The sequence below is a fragment of the Stylophora pistillata genome, chromosome 8, assembly GCF_964205215.1.
Source record: "Stylophora pistillata chromosome 8, jaStyPist1.2, whole genome shotgun sequence".
NCBI lineage: Eukaryota > Metazoa > Cnidaria > Anthozoa > Scleractinia > Pocilloporidae > Stylophora > Stylophora pistillata.
This window is the reverse complement of record NC_142526.1, coordinates 12,979,601-13,005,102: the sequence shown is the minus strand read 5'-3', so window position 1 is coordinate 13,005,102 and position 25,502 is coordinate 12,979,601. Positions and strand designations below refer to the sequence as shown.

The following is a 25,502-nucleotide window of genomic DNA, read 5'->3' as shown; positions in this document are numbered from 1 at the left end:
TGTTTGGCCAATTCAGGAATCCAACTCTTCTCGACGGTCGTTTCATTAGCGTGTTTTCTGTGACAGTGGATATCTTCCCAATTGTGCTTGAAGACAGTTTTCTGAAACCAGTGGTGAAAATGTTGTTTAGCTCTATCCAAGATCCCTCTCCCACCTGAAGCTCGAAGGCTGAATTGTGCCAAGAGGAACATGAAGAGGACCAAAATGGTGGCAGACACCATGAACACGAGGCGGCCGTAACGAACGTTAGTTATCTTCATAATTGGACCTTAACAACGACTACGCATCACCCAGAACAATAAGCAATCTCAAATACCGCCATGAGTAGCTTACGATATTGAAATCCGAGAAAATCTATGAAATTTACTGACAAGTAACGTTAATTTTTTTCACCAGAAAGAGAAACACGTCGAGCAAGAGAGTGAGGCTGTGTTCGTACCCAGGACCTTGCGGTTTTGGAAAAAAAGTATTTTGTATCTTGCCTTGATGTTTGCCTCTTGAGGAACAATAACGAAGAACAACACCTTCCAGTTTAGATGGCGTTAAATTTTTCACGATCTGACGCGGAAACAATAGGAAAAAGACGATTTCGTGTCTCAGATCTCGACGAGAGAGCTAGTACCAACTCCTCTTGCGCGCGTGAGGCCTCCCTCGCGCGTGTCAGCCTGAACCTCTCGCGCGATCGCGCTAGCTGGCTGAAGATTCTATTACACTTATTTTTTCATTCCCAAACATCTAGGCTGTATAGGAGAGATTTAAAGGACAGAAATTTGATAAAACTTAACCTAGTCAACTGTTTATCCCTGAGAAGTGTTTTTTAAAGGGATACTCTAAGGGGGGTGGGGGAGAAGCGTAATTGATGCCCACATTGAAAATCCACGATCTGGCAAAGAGTTTAGGAGCAAGTTGCATCATCCATGACAATTTAACCCTTTACACCCTAACATCAGAATGTATATTCTCCATACTAGCTGTTCTCTATACATTTCCTAAGGTGCTGACAAGGAGAATTTGTTTAACAATCAAAAGTTTATTTAGTTGATGATCATTTCCTTTATTCTCATGATCCAAGAGAATATTCGCTTGCATGATCGTAATGTTTCATGTGCTAAGTTTCTGGTGGTCCAGAGATTGGTTTCAATTCCGGCCATCATACAGATACATAGTTGCCACTACAGTTCACAGATCTTTAATTTTTCTTCTCGTTGTAGCTGCTTTTCACACATTAGTTTGCACCATACCATAACTTTGTTTTATTGCCTTTACGTAAATAGAGTCTCAAATAAGAAAGTGTTAGTTTTGAACAATAATACTGGATAAAGCTATTTAGAAGCCGATATACCTCACTTCCGACAAACAAAGACTTTCTTGTTGACAGAGTTTAGCTGATTGTCATAACCTGTGATCAAAATAACTGAAGTGTAATGAAGGTCATTTAAATCGGAATCCTGAGTATTTTGTTGTCTCAAGTTTCCAACTATGCTCTTCTCAGTACACCGTTTTATCGAAGCGCTTAAAGGCGTTTGTTGGGTTATACCTAGGTAGTTTGAACACTCAATGTTTGCGCAAGTTTTAAGCACCTTGGAGTGTTTTGTGAAGCCTTCAGTTAAATATGGCCAAAGCGACGCGACAAATGCGTCAAAATGAGGAACGTTACGTTGCCAAGATGAACTTCCGAAGCGAGAAGATCTTACAAAGTCAAATTGAGCGCTTGAACAGAGAAAAATTACTGCAAGTGAAGAGTTTAAACGCTCAAATGAGGACATACGAGAGAAAGCTTCAGAAAATAAACGACAGAGTTATTGAAGTGGAAAAACTTTCGCAGAACTTAGACCCATCTCAGCGTCTTCCAACGACTGATCACTTCAACAAGCTGAGCAACGATGCTATAAGGCAAAGGCATTTCTCCACCGGTGTAGGTTATTCGTACATTGATCAACTGTTAGGAGCGTCAAAACCGCTCGTCAATAGACCAATAAGATGGGGAATAAACCCATCTTTACCAAGTCTTCAACAACAAACTGCTAAACCGATTAGTGTCGAGTCAGATGCTGCCTTAGCGAAAGCATTTGTGACGGAGATTAAAGGTCATCCTATTTATCTTCGACCGAGGGAAGCCGTTTACATGAAAAAACAGAAGTCTGCTCCATCTGCTTTGATTCTGCCTCCCATTCCATTGAAACTCAGTGGTAAAGAGGCTATGAAACAACAGTCAGCGCAACATCGCAGAAAACCGCAGGAGTACGTGTTACAGGAAAAAGCTGAGGACGTTGCTTTGCTCGAAAATCAAGACGCGAATTCACAGCTTTCTCCCATCCTTGAAAAGGAAGTCGAGGCAGAGATTTCTGAAGTCAAACAAAGTGATAGTAAATCAGCTCCACATGGAACAGAAAATTTCAATAAAATTTCCAATGGTATGGGAAAAACAAAAGGAAAAGAATCCCTTACTATGGAGAAACCTGAGATTGTCATAGAGAGTAACGCGGCTTTGCCTTTAGATGTGGAAATGGCGAGCAATGATAGCAGTTCATCTTCATTGCGGGGGCATTTTATCACGGAATACGATTTCCCATCACATCAAAGAGCTGAACATTTTACCAGAAGCACTGAGACTTTACATGTTGAGACAGGTGAAATGACAAAACATCAGAACGAAAATGAACAAAGCTCTTTTAAGTACCAGCTGCATTCTCGCAGATTTTCATTATGAGTAATAACTTGGAAAAAAAATAATTTATATGTACTACTTTAAAATTAAATTCGCTCTTCGAGAATATATTAGTGCTATAATTTTCTAGTTAAGTTTATAGCGAGTTTTAATGATATTTTCTATCTAGTCGTGATAATATTTCAAAACCGCGGTGAATTCTCTTGCGGTCTCGGAAATAAAATAAACAAGAGAGTCAAAGTTTATACTGATAACAATAGCTCTGTTATTTACAAATAATAAAACGTTTCAAAGATTTTACTCATGCAGAATCAAATATAAGTCATGTTAGTACCTGTTTAGCGGTTTTTCTCGCGTGGACTGAGCCCACATAGATCGAATTCATTCCGCGAGGTTGCTTATTTTTGCTTGATCGGGAAGATCGATACAAATAGCAGACGATCTCAGTAAGCAAGTAGACGCTTATATATAAATAGTGTAGACTTCTCGCAAATAAGATTCTGTCACGCTCTTCCTTTAAAGCGAAATATTTGTTTATTTCCACCATTTGCAGATCTCTCTGAATTACTGGTAGGGTCAGACACTACACTCACAAACATACAAATATACGTGTATTTATATAAGTATACGTGTAATTATAGAAATCTAAGATATAAATATAGTATAGTAACAAACGCGAGTAATGAAGATTCGAACCAGGTGCGCTCGCGATCACAAGACCTTAATTCGAGATACTGTTATGCTCTTTACGCCATATAAACCATGTAAGTGAACAAACTCCAACTAACTTCTACTTTCAAAACATTACTGCGAAAACTTCAAAACTAGTTTCGTCTACGACCTCGTCAGTTGATGACAAACAAAAACAAAATTAGTTTTCGCAGTAGTGTGTTGAAAGTAGAAGTTAGTTGGAGTTTGTTCACTTACATGGTTTATATGGCGTTAAGTAATACTTTCTTTGCTTCGATAAGTATAACACAGCACAATTACTTCACAACGATGTTATGCTCTTTGTTCTGTGAAAAACAGGACTGCTTAGACACCCATCAAACCCTACAGACCTATTCTGTACTGTATTCAAAACTCTCAAGGCTGCCGGTAACATACACATACCACGCGAGTTGTCACGTAGAGGAGACCCTCACGAGCCGAGAACACGAAAAAAGGCTGACAACTTTCAGCGGATTCATCTAGAAAAATATGCCTTGGCTACGAAATCCACGTGCGTATGTTGAATCTCGCTGTGTTAGTTTCCATTTGCGTAGTGACACTGTCCCCCAAATTCCACCATTGAAAATCGATCGATCGAAAAAGCTGGCTATCCAGCCATCCCCTGGTGAACATGAGGAATTCGTCGTCTCAGTTTAAGCGAGCTAAATCTTTCAAAGATGGCGAGATAAACGGAGTGAACGGAGAGTCCCCTCTGCACAATTTCGTAAAAGCCAAACAGAAGATAAATGCTATATTTGGAGACATCAGAAAGTATCTTGAAGACTGTAATATATTTTTAGCTGATTTCAGAACAGCTGATGAAAATGAACAAGACATCAAGAAATTCTCAAGCGAGGTAAGATCGTCAAAAATCGCGTCCAAGCTCCATGATATTGAGAATTGATAAATTAAATATTATTAAATTAAACCGGTGTAGATCAGACTGAAGCTTGCGGTTATTTTTCGATTTATTTATGCTACCACTTAACAGCTTCCTTGATTGATACATCGATCAAATATTTCCTCTAATTAACTTTGCAATGTTGTATTCAATTTGTAGACTTTCATGGATTGTATATTAAGTTATATTGTAAAATATTACATAATGTAGTTGTGTTCTTTAACTGTTTATTAATAATTCGGTATGTTACAGGTGCTTTCTGCAGATTCATGCCAGATTTTTTGTTCTCCCCTATCATTTGCCCCTGTAATAGCCAATTTATACAAGACACATTCTGAAAGAAGACACCAATTTTACAATCTCATTAGTTTGTATATCAGGGAATGCATCTTGGTAATGGCACTTTGACTCAAGTTCTATGTAGAGCTCATGCAGTCATGAAACATGGTGCTCCTCTTACTCTGTGCAAACTCTAGGTACCTTCACTTTCACTGTCAATTATTCAATGTAATTAATTCTAATTAAGTCAGTAATGATTATTACAATAGGCCATTTTACAGTTGTATACTTAGTTGCCAAGCCTTTGATTTGGAATGAGGCCAAGGATGTCCTTGTCATGAAAGAGACCAGTTTCTAGTTAACATTATAACAAGGTAATTTACATTTGAAAAGCAGCAATATCTGTATCATAACAAGGTCACCCTTGGTCTCACTCCTGTTCAAAGGCTTGGCAACCAAGGACGCAACTGTAAAATAGACCATTCTCTTACACAGGTGTCAGGCTATCTGGCTCAGGTTTCAAGCATCTCAGAAGTATTGTTGAGGGATCAGATGAAGGTGGCATTTTTTGGACGCACCAGCAATGGAAAGAGCACTACAGTAAACGCCATGCTACAAGATAAGATCTTACCAATGGGAATTGGCCATACTACAAACTGTTTCCTCAGTGTACATGGCTCAGATTTACCAGATCCATATATCTTGGTTCCAGAGAGTGATGACAAAAAGAATGTTAAAGTATGTCTTCTTGAAAATTGTTTCTGCTTTGTAATGATGATATGATTGTACTACATTTTCTTGATTGAGCAATCAATGCATTTCAAACTTGGCCGGGTCAAGCCAGTGCTTATAAGCATCATGCTGGTCAGCTGATCAAAGAAGGGATAATGCTATCCAATGGATTAACCCCTATCCAGGAGATAAGTGTCAACAAGATCTACTGTGCTATCCACTGCTTACAGATTTATCTAGTGGATAACGTTATTCACCCTTTAAACAAAAGGGGCATATGGTGTGCATTATAGGTTTTGTTTTTCCTCCTTTTTTCCTTATTACTTCGTAACAGGGTAATAGTTTTTTACTTTCTTCTTTTGTTTGATGACTTCCTTCTTTTCTCCTTTCCCTCAACGTCTTTGTTTTATCCTTTCTTCGTTTTTTACCGGCAAAATTTCGGATAGTAGAAAAGTACTCGTAACGTAATAACGAAAAATTTCCATGACCAAGGAAGTTGCCTGTAATAATGGAATAACTAAAACTTTCGGCAAGTATAAAAGTACCCGTAATAATGTAATAACCAAAAATCTATGCGAGGGATGGAAAATTTGCTCATAATATCGTATGTACTGACCACGCCTACATAAAGCCAACACCTCTGGAGATTAGTGAAGATCAGGAAGTCCCAGAAATCTCAGAGCAACAAGTCCTGAATTCTCTTATGCGTATAAAGAAAACAGCAACCGGACCAGATGGCATCCCGTATACTATATGGAAAGACCACGCCGAGCTATTCGTTCCAGTTATCAACAGGATTTGGAATCTGTCTCTTAGAACACAAGCCTGGCCTGTCTCTTGGAAAAAGTCAGACCTGAACCCCTTGCCGAAGGTTGATCTACCTAAGGGAATATCAGACTTCCGCGGAATAAATGTGACACCTGTCATCGCAAGGTGCTTTGAGAAAGCTGTCTTAGGAATACACGCAAGGGAGACCCTCGATGAACATTCTGGGATCTCACAGTTTGCATACATAGAGGGAGGGAGCTGTACCAATGCTCTACTGACTATCTAACATACTGTCAATCAATATCTTGATATCCCAGAGTGCAAAGCGGTACGCCTATTCGCTATGGATTTCAGCAAGGCTTTTGATAGAGTGAAACACAATCTCCTCTCACACAAATTGAAGCAACTCCCCCTAAATCCTTTTATAGTTAACTGGTATGTAAGCTTTTTGGAAGACAGGCAGCAGAGAGTCATTAGAAATGGGTTTATTGGTAAATGGAAAAGGGTCAACAAAGGTACCACCCAAGGAAGTGTCAGCGGGCCACACTTGTTCAATGTCTTTCTCAGTGATTTAGAGATACACTTGGACAATAAGAGCGTGCTGGTAAAATATGCAGATGATACAACCATTATCTCGCCTGTGATAGGTGATAATGACAATTCTATCGCACTGATTAATCAGTTTTCCCAGTGGTCTAGAAGTAATGGTATGTGTAGCAATCCATCTAAGTGCAAGGAAATCATTTTCCGCAAGAAAGGTTGTACAATAGAGTTTCCGATTGTGTCTGGAATACCACAGACAAAAGAGCTTACTATTTTAGGGGTAACATTTCAGGAAGATAGTAGGTTTATAACACATATTCGGGAAAAACTAATCAAAGCAAACAAGTGCCTGTTCATTTTAAGAACTTTAAGGAAAGAAGGGTACAATCAGGCCGAAGTAGATCATCTGTTTCTAAATCTGGTTCTACCAAATATATTATATGGGCTGTCCGTATTTGGCGCTGTAAATTTCGAATTAACAACAATCCAATGTTTCTTAGATCGATGTTATAAGCGCAAGTATACATCCGACCACATTAATGTTTATGAATTGTTAGATCAACAGGACACACGTATCTTCAAGAATGATTTTAATAATACAATACACCCTTTAAGAGCTATAATGCCAAAAAAGAAATCAACCAAGTACAATCTGAGGAAAGAGACAAGTCACCATCCAAAAATAAACACTGATAGGTTCAAAAACACGTTTGTCAATCGCTTAATTTTTAAACATAATCTAGTCTTATAATTTTTATCTCGATTTTCCCTGTAATTTATATATATACCTTCTTTTAATGTTGTAACGTAGGATATGTGATTATTTATCTTATGACTTAATAAAGATTCATTCATTCATTCATTAATACGAAAAGTTTCCACAACTGAAGTAGTTGCCTATAATAAAGTAATAACGAAAACTTTCAGCAGGTACAAATCTACACGATGGGTTTGAAAATTTGCTCGTAATAACGTAATACCAAATATTTCTGCTACTAAAGAAGTTACCTGTAAGAATATAATAACAAAAACTTTTGACGAGTATAAAAGTACCTGTAATAACGTAATAACCAAAAATCTTCGCGAGGGGAGGAAAATTTGCCCGTAATAACGAAAAATTTCCATGTCCAAAGAAGTTGCCTGTAATAATGTAATAACAAAAACTTTCGGCAAGTAGAAAATTCCCGTAGTAACGTAATAAGGAAAAATCTACATTAGGGGGGAAGATTTGGTTAATTAAAGGTGGAGCAGAGAAAATTATTGTAACAACATAATAACTTGGAAAGTACCCGGCCGTAATAATGTAATAACGAAAACTCTACATCAGGAGAGAAGGCTTTTTTAATGAAAGATTTCCACGAACAGAGAAAATTGTCAGAACAACGTAATAACAAACAAAATACAACGACTGGGACGTATTGCACAATGCAAGTAATAATACGCACATACTCAACAATATTTCCGTTAAAAGCATCCAATTTAACACTGTGGCTATATAGCAAGTTTTTCAAAACACTAAATGGCCGCATGCCGGTATTTTCAATAAATGTCCCCAATTGAATAATTCCAAGTAAACCAAACGATCATACATGTCGAATGAGAAGAATCAAGCGATCCTTCAATGCTTTGCTACTTTTGTATCCTCTGTATTGAAACATCACGCTATTTTTTTTCAATTTTAGGCCAATGAACCATCAACTACAATGCTTCCAGCCCCGACCTAAAAGTAGCTGTATAATGCAATGTCAACCTTTTCTGGGAATATAGAAATGATCATTGTGTCAGAGAGTAAAAATGCAATCCAGGAAAGTTGAACCCAGATTCAATCTACCTTATTACATGCTGTTGGCAAAAGCATGCAATAAGGTAGATAAAATTTGACCAATCCGGTTGGACAGAAATGGTTGAAATTCTCCGCTTTGCACGTGGACCAATACAACATGTTTTCTGAGTCCGTATATAAAACTTTTCTGCCCACAGTAATCACTTAAAAGATTTCTGGAGACAGAGGGCTGGAAAGGACGGCAGTCGTATGCTCTAAATGAGGAAATTTCACGGCCTCAGTGGGGAAACGCAGCCCTTAGAAGCAAAGGAGCATGAGTGCGGAATGTTATACAGGCTGCAAAGACATGTTGATGACTATTTCGTATGAAGAACATTTTTGTAAATTGAATCAGCCATGGAAAATAAATAAGAAAGTTTGCTTCCAAGGTTTTGAGTGAGTCATCAACATAAACAGAGTCATCTACAGCAATTGCTACAGCAGGATAGTCCAAAGTGTGTGTCTCGGGAAGCAAGAACTTACTGGGAGCAAAATGAAGAAGCAATGTTTCCAAAAAGACGCCTAAATTAATGCATGTCTGGTTCTGTTGAAGTGTCAAGGCTGTAACCAATGTAAACAATGACCTTCAAATTGCCGAGTGGTGCTCCAATAATTATCTTTTATTGAATCCAAGTAAAACAAGAATGCTGGTGTTTGGGACCAGACAATGCGCTCAAAGTTAGGCCATTTTTCACTAAACTTCATAGGAAAGAAACTCTTCCCTGTCAACAGTGTTAAAGACTTAGGCATATTTTTATACTCTAATTTGACCTTTGACAAACACATAACCAAAACCGTATCTTCCTGTAGGCATAGACTCAGTCAGGTTAATCATACCAAACATATTTTTACAATTATTAACTCTTAAGTTTTTAGCAAATTGTTTTATTGATGAAGTGTATGAGTACCTCCAAGGGCAACATAACGAAATTACAAAGCATATGGAACTTCACCTGTCGCATTTATGTGGTGCGCGTAAATATGACCACGTTAAGCCTCAACTGGCTCCCAGTGGCAGATAGAATCATATCTTCGCGATGCCATAATGAGTTGTAGATGTTTGACAGGACGAGCCCCGAAACCCCTCTCCTCCCGCTTTATCAAGGGCGAGGAGGTTAGCATTTGTAAGACCAGACACTGGCAAATGTTGCATATTCCCCCTTTTAAAAGTAGTAGTGGTAAAAGGAATTTTTATTTTAGATCAGTGGATATTTGGAATCCACACACGTTCTTAAACATCGCCTAAGTAATAACATACGTGAAAAGCCCCATTGGGAAAAATCAATAATGTATGTAGGTATGCATATAAAATTTGGAAAGGTGATTATTCAAACCTGTAAAGCCTGTAAGTTTGTTTACCCTTGAAGTCTTGTGTAAGGCTCTGTTTTGATCAAATAACTAACAGGGACAGGTGTCTCAATTTCCCAGAGTTGCCTACTGAAGTTGAGGCACCATTCCCTTCTCCATATTAAACCCGGTAACAGGCAATAGAAGCAAAGAAGGATACATACCATGTCTTGAAACGTTACTATTAGTGTTGGCAGTCTTAGGAGCATTTTCATTATTTGCTGCTCTAACTGAAGAAGTACAGAAGTCTTATTTTCTAGGACTTGCAAAATTTGCCCTCGCTTGTTGCCCAGGCCAAAATTAATTAAATAGAGGCAAAATCTTGTGAAATGCAAGTTATGTACATAAAATTGTTAGCTTATGTGAACCGGCAATGAAATGCGGACTACAAACAAGTTTAGGAAACCTCTAATAACTGCTACTACATCTGTAAGGGGGGTGACTCTTACAGCATGGTTTCTTACGTCACTGCGGCTGCCTTGAGAAAAGTCGTTCACCAATCACGTTACATCTTCGCTGTTTTGCGAAAAAGCGTTGGCCCTCACGTTATTACTTTATTACGGCTGATATCTTGGCTTTCTTGAGGAAAAGGGTTTGGCCATTATGTTATTAAGTTATTACGGCTAATAGCTTCGCTTTCTTGCAAAAAAAGGTTCGGCCATTATGTTATTACGTTGTTACGGCTGATACCTTCGCTTTCTTGCCAAAAAAGGATCGGCCATTATTACGGCTGATATATTCGCTGTCTTGCGAAAAAGGGTTCATCCATTACATTATTACATTATTACGGCTGATACCTTCGCTTTCTTGCCAAAAAAGGTTCAACCATTACCTTATTAGGGTATTACGGCTGATGTATTAGCTGTCTTGCGAAAAAGGGTTCATCCATTACGTTATTAAGTTATTACCGCTCATATTTTCGCTGTCTTAACAAAAAAGGGTTCGGTATTACGTTATTATGGCTAATAGCTTCACTTTCTTGCAAAAAAAGGTTTGGTTATTACGGTATTACAGCTGATATATTCGCTGTCTTGCAAAAAAGGGTTCTTCCATTATCTTACTAAGTTATTACAGCTGATATCGTTGCTCAACTTCCCTCAAATGATCATGACCTTAGTGATTATGCTATTCAAGCGTAATAAAAAAAAAAGAGGCGAAATGGCAAAGCTATTTTGTGCATGGTATAAAAAGGGGCCTGATGTTTAATCTGCGATAGGTGTGTCAGGTTTTTCTATTGCTTATTAACTTTAAGACTAAGGGGTAGTTGGTTAAGAAAACACGATTTTTCCTGGTCAAATTGTCACCTAATCCCAACAAGGAGATAAATTTTTCTTTTTAACATTTCATGTATGAAATATGACTTTTGGTCAATAAATTGCATGCAACTTTTTTTAGCCTGACAGCAGATAAAGGCTTAAACCTCAGTCAGATACCCCTTCTGTTTAATTCTAAACTTGCAGTATTGCTCTGTTGTTTAATTTGGTTTCAACAAATGATAAAGGTTTGGAATTTGATTTAGAAAATATCAATGGTACGTAGTAAATTTACATATCATAAAGCAGAAAAATACTTATGAAATAGGTTGAATTATGTACCAGTTGATATCTGTGCTATCTGAATTAATAAATAGTTAATAAGGATAGTTCCATACTTTTCCTTTTTGTCATCAAAACAGTCATTAGGCCAGCTGGCCCATGCTTTGTGTGAAGAAAAGCTTGATGCTAGCAGTCTTGTTCAAGTCTTCTGGCCAAAGTCCAGGTTTGATTTTGTTTTGTAACTATTACGTCATTCACATCTACACACAGGGTAACTGTTGTTCTGTCAATTCAACTGTACTTATTGTGCAACCTTGCAAACTTTATTTGTTAGTTGTAAAAGAAGCATCTTTTGTTGTACACAAATTTGTGTTGTCCAAGTTTGTTCCAAAGGGGTTAAGTTTGCCAAGATTTTTTTGGCCACAGATAAAGGCTTCTATTATGCGGAAGACTTTGTTAGGTGTTAATGAAGCAAGGTTACATAAGCAAAGTTACATAATTCCCAGACTGGATGTAAGAGGTATATGAAGCATGCATTCCTGTTTTGAATATTATGTTTTTTGTAGTTTTAATTTCAAGTGACATTATAGTTTTTTCAATAGGCTGTTTTAATCCAGGAGTGATTTCTTTGTGTACAGACACAACAGACTTACTATTAAAAAATCTGATTGGTCAAGAGCATTCAATCATTCTACAGCATTGTAAGAAGATGACATGATAACCCAACATCTGCAGCAGATATTGCATTTATTATTTTGAGTTAAAGTCAGCTTAGTTTCTGGGCCCCTCCATGTAGTATTCTCAAACTTTTGATAACTCAGAGAGAAGTGCATCCTTTTCCAGGTTGTTTTAAAATTGTACAATGAAACAGTTATTGAATTCGGTTTTTTGCATGATATCATAAATTATCAAACCTTGTCTGTGTTATCTGCCTCAGCTTAAAGTTTCAGCTGGTAACGCAAACCTGGGTTTTGATAATTCAAGCTAACATGTTTGACATTATCTAATAATTGCTTAATATACGTTCAGTGCAAATTTGTGTCTGGTTTCATAATGTGTGTATAATAAACAAAGGAAAATTAATGTACTTCTAGTGTCAAAAAGTTCTAACTTAAAGATAGGCTGTCTTTTGATGTAAAAACTTATCAAACACAGTACACGTGTTCTAGATAAATGCATTTCAAATTATGTAGGGTTTGGCATATAAATTGATATCTCTTGTGACTGTTTCATTTTTCTTATCTCAGATGTAAAATGTTGTCAGAGGATGTGGTGTTGGTGGATAGGTAAGGAAAAAAAGAATTGGTGAAATGTTTAATTCTCCTTTGAATGAAGTAACATTTATATAGTGCAAATTAACATGTGGATATGATTAAATGCACTTTACAATACTGTGTTTGGGGACTTTTCCAGACTGCCAGTGACTGCCTTCATTGTTAGAACCTTTGGAAATGTATAGAGAATAGCTCTAAGAATATACATACTTATGTTAGTGTGTGCAGTGTAAAAGGTTAATCCTAAATTTTGCTGTAATGGCTGTCAAATTTCAGTCATCTTTCATATAATTATTCTGATTCTTGGTGATTCAGCAGTGTTTTTATTAATTAGTAATTTTCTGATTGTGCTGGTATTTTTACCTTTGCAATAATATCCTGACATACCTATACCTTTGATGTGCATTTGTTGTTATATACTGTGTCTTTTCTTTGTCCCAAAGATGCTGTCTATTAGATTTATTTAATGCATGCAAATTTTTTTGTAGTCCTGGTATAGATGTGAGCCCTGACCTTGATCTTTGGATTGACAAGCACTGCTTGGATGCTGATGTGTTTGTTCTGGTCGCTAACGCTGAGTCAACGCTTATGGTCACTGTATGTTCATCAGCATTCCTGTGTTGTGTGTAATTTACCCTTCAACACCCAAGATCTGATTGTTAATTCTCTCCATTAGCTATCACACATTTCCTTGTACAGTAGCTAGGAGAATTTGGTGTTAGATCAAGATAACAACTATCTGATAGATTTCAATATTTTCGTTACCTTTTACTGCATAATATATGAATATTTCTAAGGAGTTACTTTAGTAACATGTTAATCACTTGTGGGAGTCAAAGTTAAGATACAACATATATACCCTTAAAATCTGATTGAATTTTGAAATTTCTGTTTCTTTAAAATGTGACTTGTTCTAGACTGACATATTTTATGTAATTTGGCAGCATTTGTAGATTAAACCTTACCATGCTTGCGTAGTTTCTTATTTAGAACCATTGTCATTTGCAGGAGAAAAACTTTTTTCACAAAGTGAGTCAGCGTCTTTCCAGACCAAACATCTTCATTCTAAATAACAGATGGGATGCATCTGCATCAGAACCTGATACAATGGAACTGGTAAGAAAGCATTCATTTTTTCTCAAGAACCATCCAGATTTGTAGGTCATTACAAGTATAATTATAAATCAAAAGATGTCAATGATGAAACAAAAGATATAATACTGTTGCAGTTGCTTTTTAAGTTAGATTGCTCTCTTTATAATTAGTGGTTTGAAATAACAACATACGTATGAAAATGTTGCTGGTAGAAAAAAAAGTATTACTCTTTTTTATTTATGCATAGAAGGGGGGGGGGGGCTAACATGAAACATGACATGGAAACATGGGGTATGAGTAGTGAGAGTACAAACCATTTGCTTTCTTCATGTGTCCTTTAGGTGAAAAATCAACATCTCAGTAGGAACATTAGTTTCCTTGTTGATGAGCTTAAATGCGTAGACAAAGGACAAGCAGAAGACAGAGTGTTTTTTGTCTCAGCTAAAGAGGTACTTTGTTCTAAGCAGTTTTATTAATATTTGGTGTAATGTTTTGCAGAAACACATTTCACATAAAATAACTTATTAACAAATTAAGTTTGAATCTCTGTTGTGTGAAGAGAAATTTGATACAAGTCACACTGAATAATTTTTAATTTTCTTCTGATTTCAATAAAACATCGCTAACTCGAATTCCCAAGGGAACCAAAATATAGTTTGGGTTGGTGGGGGTTTGATATATCTGGGTTGGTGTTGAATTTCAATTATCCTGTTAATAATTTAGAAAAAAGGAATCATGTTTTTACCAAACTTGTTCGTTATTTTAAAGTACTGTTTTATAAGAGCCCCTTTTTCTAAGAATGTTAAGTTTGGGTTGTAAAGTTGTATGACATGAACAAAATGTTATTACTTTCATATCAATTGCAAATAAATAAAGGCTGATAGTTTCGAAAGAAACTGTTTGGGGCTGTGTTGGTGGGAGTAACAAAATAATTTGGATATATCAACAAAGCTGAAATGGTAAATTGGCCACCGTAACGATTACAAAAGCTGACGTTTCGAGCGTCAGCCCTTCGTCGGAGCGAAATGCAAATAAAGATTGGAATGTGTCAATCAGTTTTGTTCTGACACTATGATGTGTGGTGACTAATGTTCTTACTTAAAGTTTGTTATCAGAGTAAGGGAGCCAAGAGGGAAGTAAGAAGGGTTTGGATGAACTAAGTTCAGTCAGCTGATGTCAAATGACTGGAAAAATCAAAGGGTAATCAGATCTTGGGCAAGTTAGCCGGGGCGTTTGAGTTTGTGGGGGGCTTCAAGTTTGTGGGGGGCTTAGAGTCAGTAAGGGGCTTTGAGTCTATGGAGGGCTTTGAGTTAGCAGGGGACTTCAAGTTTATGGGGGGCTTTGAGTTAGTGAGGGGCTTTGAGTTGGCTGGGGACCCTAGTTAGTGTGGAATTTGAGTTAGCAGGGGGCTTGGAATTAGGGGGGGGGATTCCAGTAAGTAGGGGGTTTGAGTTAATGTGGCTCTACTGTATTTCTTACTTTCTTCTCGTATTTCTTTTTCATCCAGACCTTAATGACACGAATGCAGAAGCACCAGGGAATGCCTCAGGGAGGTATGTGGCCTGTCAAATTGTGTGTTTCCTTAAAACAGTATGAATGTATTGTTAACAAGTAAGATTTTAACTCCGAATTGATGGCATAACCAGCATTGCCCTGTTCATTTTTCAGGTGGTGCCATTCATGTTGAGGGATTTCCTGCCCGACAGCTGGAGTTTGAGAACTTTGAACGCAAATTTGAGGTATTGTAGCTGCTGTTGAGACTTACAAGCCAGCAAATAGTTCTCAGATAGCCACTTGTCTGCCTGTACATATGAATCAAAAGGTGGCAAAAATATTTGGATGAAGGCAACATGGAATTTTTATGGCTTTATTATTTAAGGAGTACACTGTACTTTGTACATAATCGCTAAAAGTTAACTTTGCCCATAGGTCAGCAGGGATTTCCATAAGAGCTAGTAATGACTTGTGTGGTTTATGGAGGCCTATAAGACCTTTTACTGCTGTCATTTAGCATGCTTTTGACCCCCTATGGGAAAGGGGCCTAAGGACCCCAGGGCTTGAATTTAATTTTTGGATCACTTACCCTTCGGGTTAGTAGACATCGTTTTTACTAACCAAATTATAAAGTTTGGTATCCAAGCTCACAAGTTACAATATCTCAAATGTTGAACGTTTTGTTAATAACGACTAAGACAATTAAAGAGTAGCTGAAATTCCATGCTGACCCTAAAAACGTTGACAATTATGCACCTATTTTATTTCCTCGTTTGCCATGATTAAAGAACTCTGCATAATTCAATGCCGAACTGCTAGAACCTCAGACTATGGACGTTAAGCAAACCACGACGGCGACGGCAACAAAGCTGTGGAAAAACAAAAGATCTAATCGGCAGAACAATAGCTCAGCACGTGCATTTTAAAACTTAGTACATTTCTTAGCCGTCCTTTGCAAAACAACAACGTGAAATCACCAAAATTTACGTCGTCTGCGAACTGAAACTACAACGGCCAATTATTTAAATTCCCATTTGGAACTCAATGCTACTTTTATGCGTTATGTTGAGGTTGAGTTGGGGCACTGTATGAGATGGTAAACACATGCAGCCATTTTCGAAATTTAATTTAAAGTGGAAATTCATTTTTTAGTCGACGTCTTTCTTCGCATTGCCATCCTGACTGCTTAAGGTCCCTAATAATTTTCAAAGTGAATACGGCAGATCCAACATAGTTGTGTCCAGATCCCCACATTCAACACAAATTTGCATCCAGGGCCTTAGCACTCAAAATGGTTGTAAAGCTCGAATCAATCTCAAAGATGGTAACAACAAATTGTTTGAGACAGAAAACAAGCTAATGTAAGTAAATAACACATAAACCGTCCCTAAAACATTTATTTGTATAAAAGTTGTTTCCATGACATATTTTAAATATGTAAGAAAATTTTACTAACCATGTCGGGTTAGTTGGACACATTTTTAGTAACCAAATGTTGAAAATTACTAACCATTGGTTAACGGGTTACCGTTAATTTCGAGCCCTGGACCCTTTTTTGTGCAACTGCTCATGGAAAAAGTTATTATAACTCCTGGGTCTGTTGTGTATCAGAGAATGCTACCACAGAGTCATTATTCTCATTTGCATAAAAGCAGCCACATGTCTAATGAGTAAATCGGATAACTCTGTACTTTCATGGCAGAAATTCTGTTGGCCATAGAGGTCCCCAGGGCTGTTTTCAAGACCTTTTATATGCCATTGCATGCAAAATCTTCCTCTTCTCTCAAGTCTACTGATGCCACAGTGTCTGCAAATTTCCCACCCTCCTTCCCTCCAGTAGCGCTGGCCAGTTCTGCTTTCAGCTCACCCTATACTTTATGCAAAAATTCCTTTGCCCATAACTTATCCATCATAAGGCATAGGGTGGCTTTTAGGCAACTGTGAATTCATTACAATGTACATGTACAAGTACATTTTCCATTTAAAGTTTAAAGTTACCTGTCTTGAGTTTGTACTGATTGATTTTTCTCACTTCACAAAATAAATATTTTGTTTTACTTTAAAGGAGTGTATTTCCAAGTCAGCAATACAAACCAAGTTTGAATCTCATGCAGTTAGTGGATTGAAAATTGCAAACATGGTAAAGGTTGTCATGGAACAGATAGTGGGTTCTGCATTTCAGCAAAGGTGAGAAAGAGACAGATTTTCTTTTTCATTTTGCTTACCAATATTCGTTTTAGTTAATTATCGGTTTGATGAGTTCATAGGGTTTATTTTGTTCAGAGCTAAACTGGAGAAAGCCAAGAAGGAGCAAGAGAATAGACTAGAATATGTGAAGGAACAGCTAGAAATCTGTACACATGATGCCAAACGACAGATCAAGGAAATCACGTCTAAAGTTGAGGGACAGGTAATACAGCAAGTACTCAAATGCTCTTCAGGAGTTCTCGGGTTAAAATTTTTAGGGTTTGTCAAGTCACTAATCTCAGAAATTTCAAGTTTTTCACAATGTAGGCTTCCAGAACAAAATAGAAAGTGTGTGATTAAACAGATAACTTTAATTTTTAACATGAATTTCATATGCTCGCTAGGTGCCTTTGATATGTATATCAAATTTACTTTGAAAAAAATATTTTCAAGACTTTGCCTCAATTTTACTGCTACAGTGCATGAGAGTACTCATAGATATGCACCTAATTTGTAATGCTTATTATGACGTATTAGGTTATTACAGCCTCCCAGTTAGCTCCACCCAGTTAGAGCACCGGACTGTTGTGAGGGAGGTTGAGGGTTCAAGCCCTGGCTGGACCAACACTCAAGGTCTTAAAATAACTGAGGAGAATGTGCTACCTTTCTAGAATATCAAGAAATGGATGACATTCTAATCTCCTTGGATAAGGACGAGTAAACCATAGGTCCTGTCTCCTGCTTCTATTAATTAGTTAATTTGGTTAGGCAGGGGACGTTAAAGAACCCACTCACGAGATTACTGTGATGTGGTCTGGCCTGCTTACTGGAAATTCGGGGGGGTGGGGGGGTCTGGCCTTGTCAGATGTGGGATCCACTTTAATTAGCTAAGGCTGTACTGATCTCCCTGCCTAAGATAATTAAGTGCAGCTAGATAAATAAGTGAAGGTTGAATGCAAGTTGAAACAAAACCTGACAGAACTAAACTGTCAGAATTTTTCCCAGTTTCCATACCCAGAGTGTTGCTACTTCCCATGGAAATGGGGAGCCAGCTCATCCCAGGCCACCCCTACTTCACCCATGACAGCATTTTTTCGTGTTTTCATGACCACTTGTCTGTGCTCATTTTTGCCCCTTAAGAGAAAGAGAGCCTGTCAGAGTTAAATGTCTTGCACAAGACCACAGCACATTCAACTGCTGTGCTCCAACCTAGGTAGGCCTCTTGGCCTGGAATTCAGTGGGCTGACCAATTAGCCACATGTGTTGCACATTGTTCTGTGCATCTATGCTTATTATATCAAAGCTCGGTGAAAGAGTATGATGTTCTGTACTGAACAAAATGTCATCCTTTCTTAAGGTGACTGAGGCTATGACAGAAGAGATCGGCCGACTGGGATTGCTGGTGAATGAGTTTGATCATCCATTCCATCCTCATCCTGGTTTCCTTAAAACATACAAAAAGGTGAAAGTTAGGATCAATTTCATTACCTGAACAACTGTGTACCCACCCCTCCCCTAACCCAAGCAACAGCCAACTAATAAACAAGTCAGGGTTCATGTTAGGTTAGGGGAGGAGTAGGAGGGGAGGAGTAGGAGGGGAGGAGTAGGAGGGGAGGGGAGGAGTAGGAGCGCAGGCTCTCAGATCCTTACTCTGATCAAAAAGTTTCATGTTTGGACAGTCTCACAGAGAAACAACAGCTGCAACGGAAGGATAAATGAAATTGAACACTTTATCACTGCTAATGTTGCATATTGTTGATAGGAGCTGTACAATCACTTAGAGAAGGGCTTGGGAAGGAATATGACGGCTCGTTGTTCAAATTCTCAAACACAAGTGATTTGTGAGGCGCAGAGAGAAATGGCAGGTCAGTGTTTTTAGGAACTACTTTATATTAACATGAATAAGATGCGAGTCTACATGTATACGCATGTCAGAAAATTTCTCAACTGTGTATTATTTAAATTACTTGAATTACAGTGAATTAAGTTGAATTACAATCGAGAGTGTTGCCTGGTTACTAATGCGTTACCTACTACTAAAAGGACAAATGATGATAATGATGTGTTCACAAGGAGAGAAAAAAATCCAAAATTCAAATACATTGTAGTGCTTTAATGAACCAGCGTAGTAAACGTTCCTTTCCAACAGAAAGCTTTTCCGTATTCTGCCCGCGCGAAAAGTGGGACGAGGGCAAAAAAGGTCTAAGGAGAGATGGCTGGGTTTGGAGAAGAGAGAGCGCTTGCAAGAAAACCCCTTAGTGCTGATAAACGCGTACCTACTTTTCACGGTTTATTTCATTCGCTTATTGACGGCCTACGATCATATTAGGCAATTAGAGATTAGTGGAAGTAAAATGTTGCTTCCTTCACTTGATTGCCGTGTCAAATCCGTGAAACTGAATATCGAATCCGCAACAGGTTTTTTCGGTGTTTTTTCAAAGCTAAATTTGGAACAGCATCTCAGCCTGGTAAACCTAGTTAGGTTTCTATGGAAAATCTTGTTACAACATACAAGAATAATCACTAAGAATTCACACCGAAAAATCCTCGAGTTAATACTTCCATCTTCATTTTTTTTTTTTTTTCATTTAAGTCCGAAGACTTGCATTTACCGGTCGAATAGATGTACATGTTACCTTTTGGATACACGCGGCTAAATGCTGTCCAAAACTGCTGCCAGCTAAGGGCCAAACCAGATATTTTAAAATACAATTTTAAAAAGTGTGGAACAAGCTGACCTTAGCCTCGTCCAAGTTTCCAGTATCTGACTTTCGTCTACAATGCATGCAGCTAAACGGATGTCTCGCTCTCAGCGAACTGGAAAACGTCTATCCACGGCGGCTTCAGTTGACGTGAATTTCCTCAGTTGAATATCGTCGAAGCAATCCAGCTTTTCAGTCAATTCCCATACTGTAGAATTCTCCTCTATCACTTGATTAAGAATATGCTTTGCAGCGGGGAAAGTACAATAAAACTGGAGAAGCCTGTTCTTCCTTGCCGTTTACTTCGCATTCGACACATCATAACAAACAACTGAAAAATGAAACTGACGGTGAATATATGAAAATCATATTTGTGAACTGCGGGTTAAGAAATTAATATCAAAGCGATCTTCGCAGTAATGAATACTACTGCGATTGTGAAAATAGGGCCTGAAAATAATTCAGGCCTGTACGGGATTTGAACCCATGACACCTGATGTAAAGAGATATGAGTCATAAATGTATATATTCCTTTTTCCCAGATCGTCTTCGTAGTCTTCTTCCGCCTGAAACGCCGGAGGTATCTCTTGAGCCTGGCACTCCAACGTGAGTAAATTGTGTTCCATAACCCTTTAACCCGAACATCAGTATGCATATTCTCCATACTGTTCTCTATACATTTCCCAAGGTGCTTACAAGGAGAATTTGTTGATTAATTAAGGGCTTCTCTAGTTGGTGTTCTTCTCCTTTATTCCTGTGGCCTTAGTGTGTGATTAGCTCCACCCTAAAGGAAGTATTTTTAGGTCCATAATTTTATTAGTTAGGTAATACTATCAATTATTGATATAAACATTATCTTATGTTTATACATAAGTCTTATTTTATACTATATTACAACTATTGCTTATGTATCTTTTTATTTTATACACGACCCCACAAGCTGCACAGCTTCAATACTTATCGTGTCTAAATAAAGGTTTTACTTTTTACTACTAATTAGGGGGTGATATTGTAAGGAGAAATTAGATGCTGGTCAAGACATTAGGACTACTGGCTTTAGGAAATCAGGAAGGAGGTACCCAGGAGGGGAACGCAATTTGCATCTGTTTTTCCTGTAACTGATTTCTTTATCCTGTTTTTTTGCTGTAGACTTGATTTTCAAGCGAGCTATAAACTGGATGTGCCCAGCCTATGCACAGATTTTCAAGAAGATATCGAGTTTCACTTTTCCCTGGGCTGGCAAGCGATTTTGAGGAAATTCTTGGCGCCTCATAATGCTGGACTTGCCATCGCTTTGGGAGCGAATGTAAGAACACTCCTCTAGAAATGAATTATCGAACTTACCGATTAAAATAGAAATTACCTTAGTCTGCCATATCCTTGTATATACACCTTTTTAACTCCAAGGTTGAATGCTCTTACTACCGCCGAAGACACAAAATCGATCAACTGTATTCCGGAATGATCAAAACCTTTACTCCATTTCGGAAAAAGAAAGACAAAGGTTGCGGTTGCGGCTGTAATTGGTTTCTCAGTTGCTTATTACTGTAAAGTTAATGGTAAAGTTCGTAACGAAATGAGGAGAAACCACATCCTTGGAGAAGGCTTAGCACAAAGAAAAGGAAAGGGAAAGATAACTTGCTTTCACTTGGAATCAAACCTAACACTTTCCGCTCAAGAGGCGAAATGCAGTCTGTTGTGCCACAGTGGCACGGAGGTCAGATCCATATCTCGCCCCTCGATAATTTATTTTATGAGTTTAGTAGCTCTTAACAACTTTGCTTTTGTTTAAGATTCAACAAAATGTGCAGAGTCTAGTACCTACCACACAGCCGTGTTCCACAGAGGCGAGAGCTGGGACTAGTTCCCAGGCGAGTTCAACACGTGACGTTATGAGACGTCACGAGGGTGATGATGTCACCTTGGCTGTCGTGCAAGGGTTAGCTTCACTGACGTCACGTACTGGTACACTGGTAGTCATAGTTGGAGGACTGGTAAGTACTAAAATATTTCTCGATTTAGAGAACCTCAGAACAGAGCAGTTAAACGTTGGGCGTGTGCAAGGGGATCTATTCGTGCCGGCCGTGCGTCAGTTTCCTGCCTAAAATTTCAAAGGGAATCATTCGAAACAACCGCTGCCTTGCATAGTAAGCGAAAGAAAATTGAAACGTTAATAGGAATCTGTAAAATGGAAGCAAAAGTAGGGAAATGGAAAACTCGAGAATTTTCTAACACCAAGCTTATTCAAGTAAGGATATTCTGTTGATTACCATTCTGTTTTGAGCTTTAACAAAAATGTTATTCGCTTTTAAAACATCGTGATTTAGTGACTTGTGTGGTTGTTTGCAACTCCTATGAGACAACTTGTATTTGACAGCCTGAAAGCACACCATTAAGTTGTTACGTTCGCACATGCGCATATGTTTGACTGCTGTACAGACATAGTCGCATCTCCTAAAAATGCGATTTGAGTTTCCGTGCAATATTAAAGATATGTTTCTGCCATGGCAGATTTGGAAGACTGTGGGATGGAAGTTCATAGCTTTGTGTGGTGGCTTATACAGTGGAGTGTATGTGATAGAGAGGGTACGTTGGACCAATGGTGCTAAAGAGAAAGCCTTCAAACGACAGTTTGTGGATTACGCTTCTGAAAAGCTCCAGTTAGTAGTCAGCTTCACAAGCGCCAACTGCAGTATACAAGTGCAACAGTAAGTTAGGCTGCCATGTTGATTTTCGAAGCGTTTTTAATGGGATTGTTGGTTAGACTTTCTTTTACCCACAGTGCCTTGTGATCGGTTTTTGTTTCAATTTGTGCCACGTGGTCTGGCCAATCAGACGATGTTCCTTTGTTTGGACCAATCAGGTCGCAAATCGTTCAAAAGTTGCGAATTTTCCCGCGGTGTACACTCGGTGTCTGGCCAGTCAGACCATGTGTCTTTCTTTTGACCAGTGAGGTCACAAATCGTTTAGGAGACGTGAATTTTCCCACGGTTTACGGGTTTACATTAAATGTGAAGGAACCCCTTGACTGATTTCTGTCACGTAACAGCACCAGTTTAAGCCAAAACTTAAGCCATTTATCCCATTGATACCTTTCTACTCAAGTAATTGTCGTGTTTGCCAAAATGCTATCGTCAGCTTGTTCAAGTTCAAGCTCTGTAGCTCACTCTCTTGACTTGAAATTGAATTTTGAAACGGTGCCATAAGGTGAAGGGCTGGAAGTGTTAATTGGATAGCACAAGGGTAGTAACACAGCGATTCCAGAATAGTCTATGGCTGTTTGCTTTTACATCCATTCTGTATGCTATTCTAAGCATGCAAAACCTCAAGCGTCACCACCTGTGTTATACTTTAATTTCTTTGCCAAGAAAACAATGCTATCTGGTGATAACAGTGTTCGTTCGCCGTCCTGTTCAGCTGACTTACGGATTGATTCTGTAGAGGAACTTTTACACCTCCATTGCCTATGGTTTAACTGAATATCACGAGTTGATTAATTCCTCACACTTGTGTGCTATGTTGATCCTGTTATGAGGATTATTGCTTCTTAATTCCTCTTGTTTATATCATGCGGTGTTATCAGCTTAAACTCAAATATTAGACCGATTTTCTACAAGTTCAATTCCGGTCTTGGCTATGTAATCTTGTTACAGTGCGTGTGTCGGCACGTTCGCTTTTGATGTCGCAGTGTTTCCGCGGTTTGGAGATAACATACAGAACCAAATCCCCGATTAGTTTGCAAACTGGTTATTGTGTACTTCAGATGGAGAAACATTTTTATTGAATTGTATTTCAGAGAATTGACGTCAACCTTCGCGAAGCTTAAGTCTCTGGTTCAGAGGGCAAAGGAAAGTTTGGAAGAAAACATCATCGAACTGTATAAAGAAATAACAAGGCTTGAGAAAATCGAAAACGAGGCGAAAATATTAAGGTAATTCTGTCCTGCGTATTGGCGAGTAGTGTTCAGTAATTACAACAGCTGTCGCACAAACTGAGGGTTAGGGAGGGGAGGGTAAAAATTAATAGCGAGTTGCCGGTGAGGTGAGGAAAATTTATTTTCTTTTGAAGCTAAAGGCATTTTAACCGCTCTCTTTTTATATTGGGTTGGCATTCTCTCTAACTAAAGGGAACAACGCGACATGGATAAGGCTAAACTCCCGGGTTAATAGATTAGCATCCTGAAGAAACGATCTTGTCAAATTGAAAGGAAGAGGGAGAATTGATTGAAAATTAACCTTTTCCCCTTTATAGACCACCATTTTATTTTAGGAAAGATTTTTGTCAAGGGGGAGGGGAGAGTAGGGATGGGATTACCCCTCCCTCGTTGACAGTCTACCACGTCATCCTTAGAGGAGAGATTCTCGTTGGTAAACATGGTTTCTAACATTGGAAATTTGCAACATCAGAAGTTCTAAGGGAGATCGCTTTCTGTCCATAGGAACAAAGCAAGTTGGTTCGAAAGCGAACTGTCCCAATTTATCACCGAGTTTGGCTTGGAAAAGAGCAAAATATGAAATCTGGTGAAGTGAAACGCTCTTGAACGCTGGGATGTAGGCTTGAAGGCTGCCTGCCTGTCAGTTATGTAACTTTAATGAACGATCTTTACAGTGAGTTTAACCATCGTTTATGCACAAATCCTTCGCTCGTTGTAGATAATGATTATAATAGCAATTTTGTGTTTGGTGCGGAAAGAGCATACTTGAACATAATGTTGTAAATAGTCGCGAATTCGAGTTATATTATCTACTATTCAAGGGTTGTTTTACATAAAATGATGTGTTCATTAAAAAGGCACCCGAACATTGAAGTTGTAACGAGCATGGGCTCCATCCATTCCCATACCAGGGAACCCAGTAGATTGGTAATTCACAAAAGCGAACTGCTTTCTAAGCGTTGTTTCTTTCTCTCCAGCCTTGAGAACTCTTATTAGCTGAAAGAACACCAAGACTTTGACCTTGGGAATTTGTTTGCGTCAAGAGGTTGATAGTAGCCAATAAGATGTCGCTATGCCCTGAGACTTGGTCACCAGGAAAACTAAACTAAGTGAACTCATTTATATGAAAATTGATTTAAAGCGAAGGGCTCTCCGGTAACCTGCTTATGTTTCGGTTTGATGGACGATTTTAATCTGTCTTATTTAGTCTAAAAGCGGCATGAAACTTCACGCTACTATCTGCGCCAGAAACGCTAACAACGTCTCCACAATCGAATTCGAGATTGACTGTAGTTTACTACAAATTCAAGTTTCTTGGTCCTACTGATTCTGATAATCTGTATCGAGTCACCGAATGCTGCGTAGCTCTTCCACCTCAATTAATGTTATCTCGCTTACAAATACAATGGTCTGAATTTGTCCGTTCTCTATCTAGGATATTTTTTTTTTCTTGCCGAGAATGTCTGGCAGGGCTTGTACTTTAAGGCGGTTAATAAACAAGAGAAAGGTA

General features: G+C 38.3%; 3 protein-coding genes across 3 annotated transcripts in view; 2 read left to right on the top strand and 1 right to left on the bottom strand.

Annotated features, from left to right (window-relative positions):
• LOC111332788 (uncharacterized) overlaps positions 1–425 on the bottom strand; it is a 1,226-nt gene extending 801 nt beyond the window's left edge. The window contains exon 1 of the mRNA XM_022938233.2: positions 1–425. This exon is cut by the window's left edge and continues 801 nt beyond it. Within this exon, the coding sequence (XP_022793968.2) occupies positions 1–260 (260 nt within the window). The 5' untranslated portion in view covers positions 261–425.
• A 1,041-nt stretch (positions 426–1,466) lies between these two features.
• On the top strand, positions 1,467–2,913 carry LOC111332787 (uncharacterized). The gene has a single exon (XM_022938232.2). It carries the CDS (start codon positions 1,613–1,615, stop codon positions 2,708–2,710), a length of 1,098 nt encoding a protein of 365 aa, XP_022793967.1. The 5' UTR covers positions 1,467–1,612; the 3' UTR covers positions 2,711–2,913.
• Positions 2,914–3,877: 964 nt separating this feature from the next.
• Positions 3,878–24,713, top strand: LOC111332784 (mitofusin-2). The gene is made up of 19 exons (XM_022938230.2): positions 3,878–4,235; positions 5,055–5,297; positions 11,447–11,529; positions 12,554–12,592; positions 13,069–13,177; positions 13,589–13,696; positions 14,017–14,124; positions 15,183–15,228; positions 15,344–15,414; positions 17,235–17,356; positions 17,453–17,579; positions 18,714–18,818; positions 19,119–19,221; positions 20,601–20,664; positions 21,208–21,364; positions 21,852–22,052; positions 22,570–22,766; positions 23,855–23,989; positions 24,497–24,713. Exons 1-19 carry the CDS (start codon positions 4,011–4,013, stop codon positions 24,570–24,572), a joined length of 2,319 nt encoding a protein of 772 aa, XP_022793965.1. The 5' UTR covers positions 3,878–4,010; the 3' UTR covers positions 24,573–24,713.
• Positions 24,714–25,502: the final 789 nt, after the last annotated feature.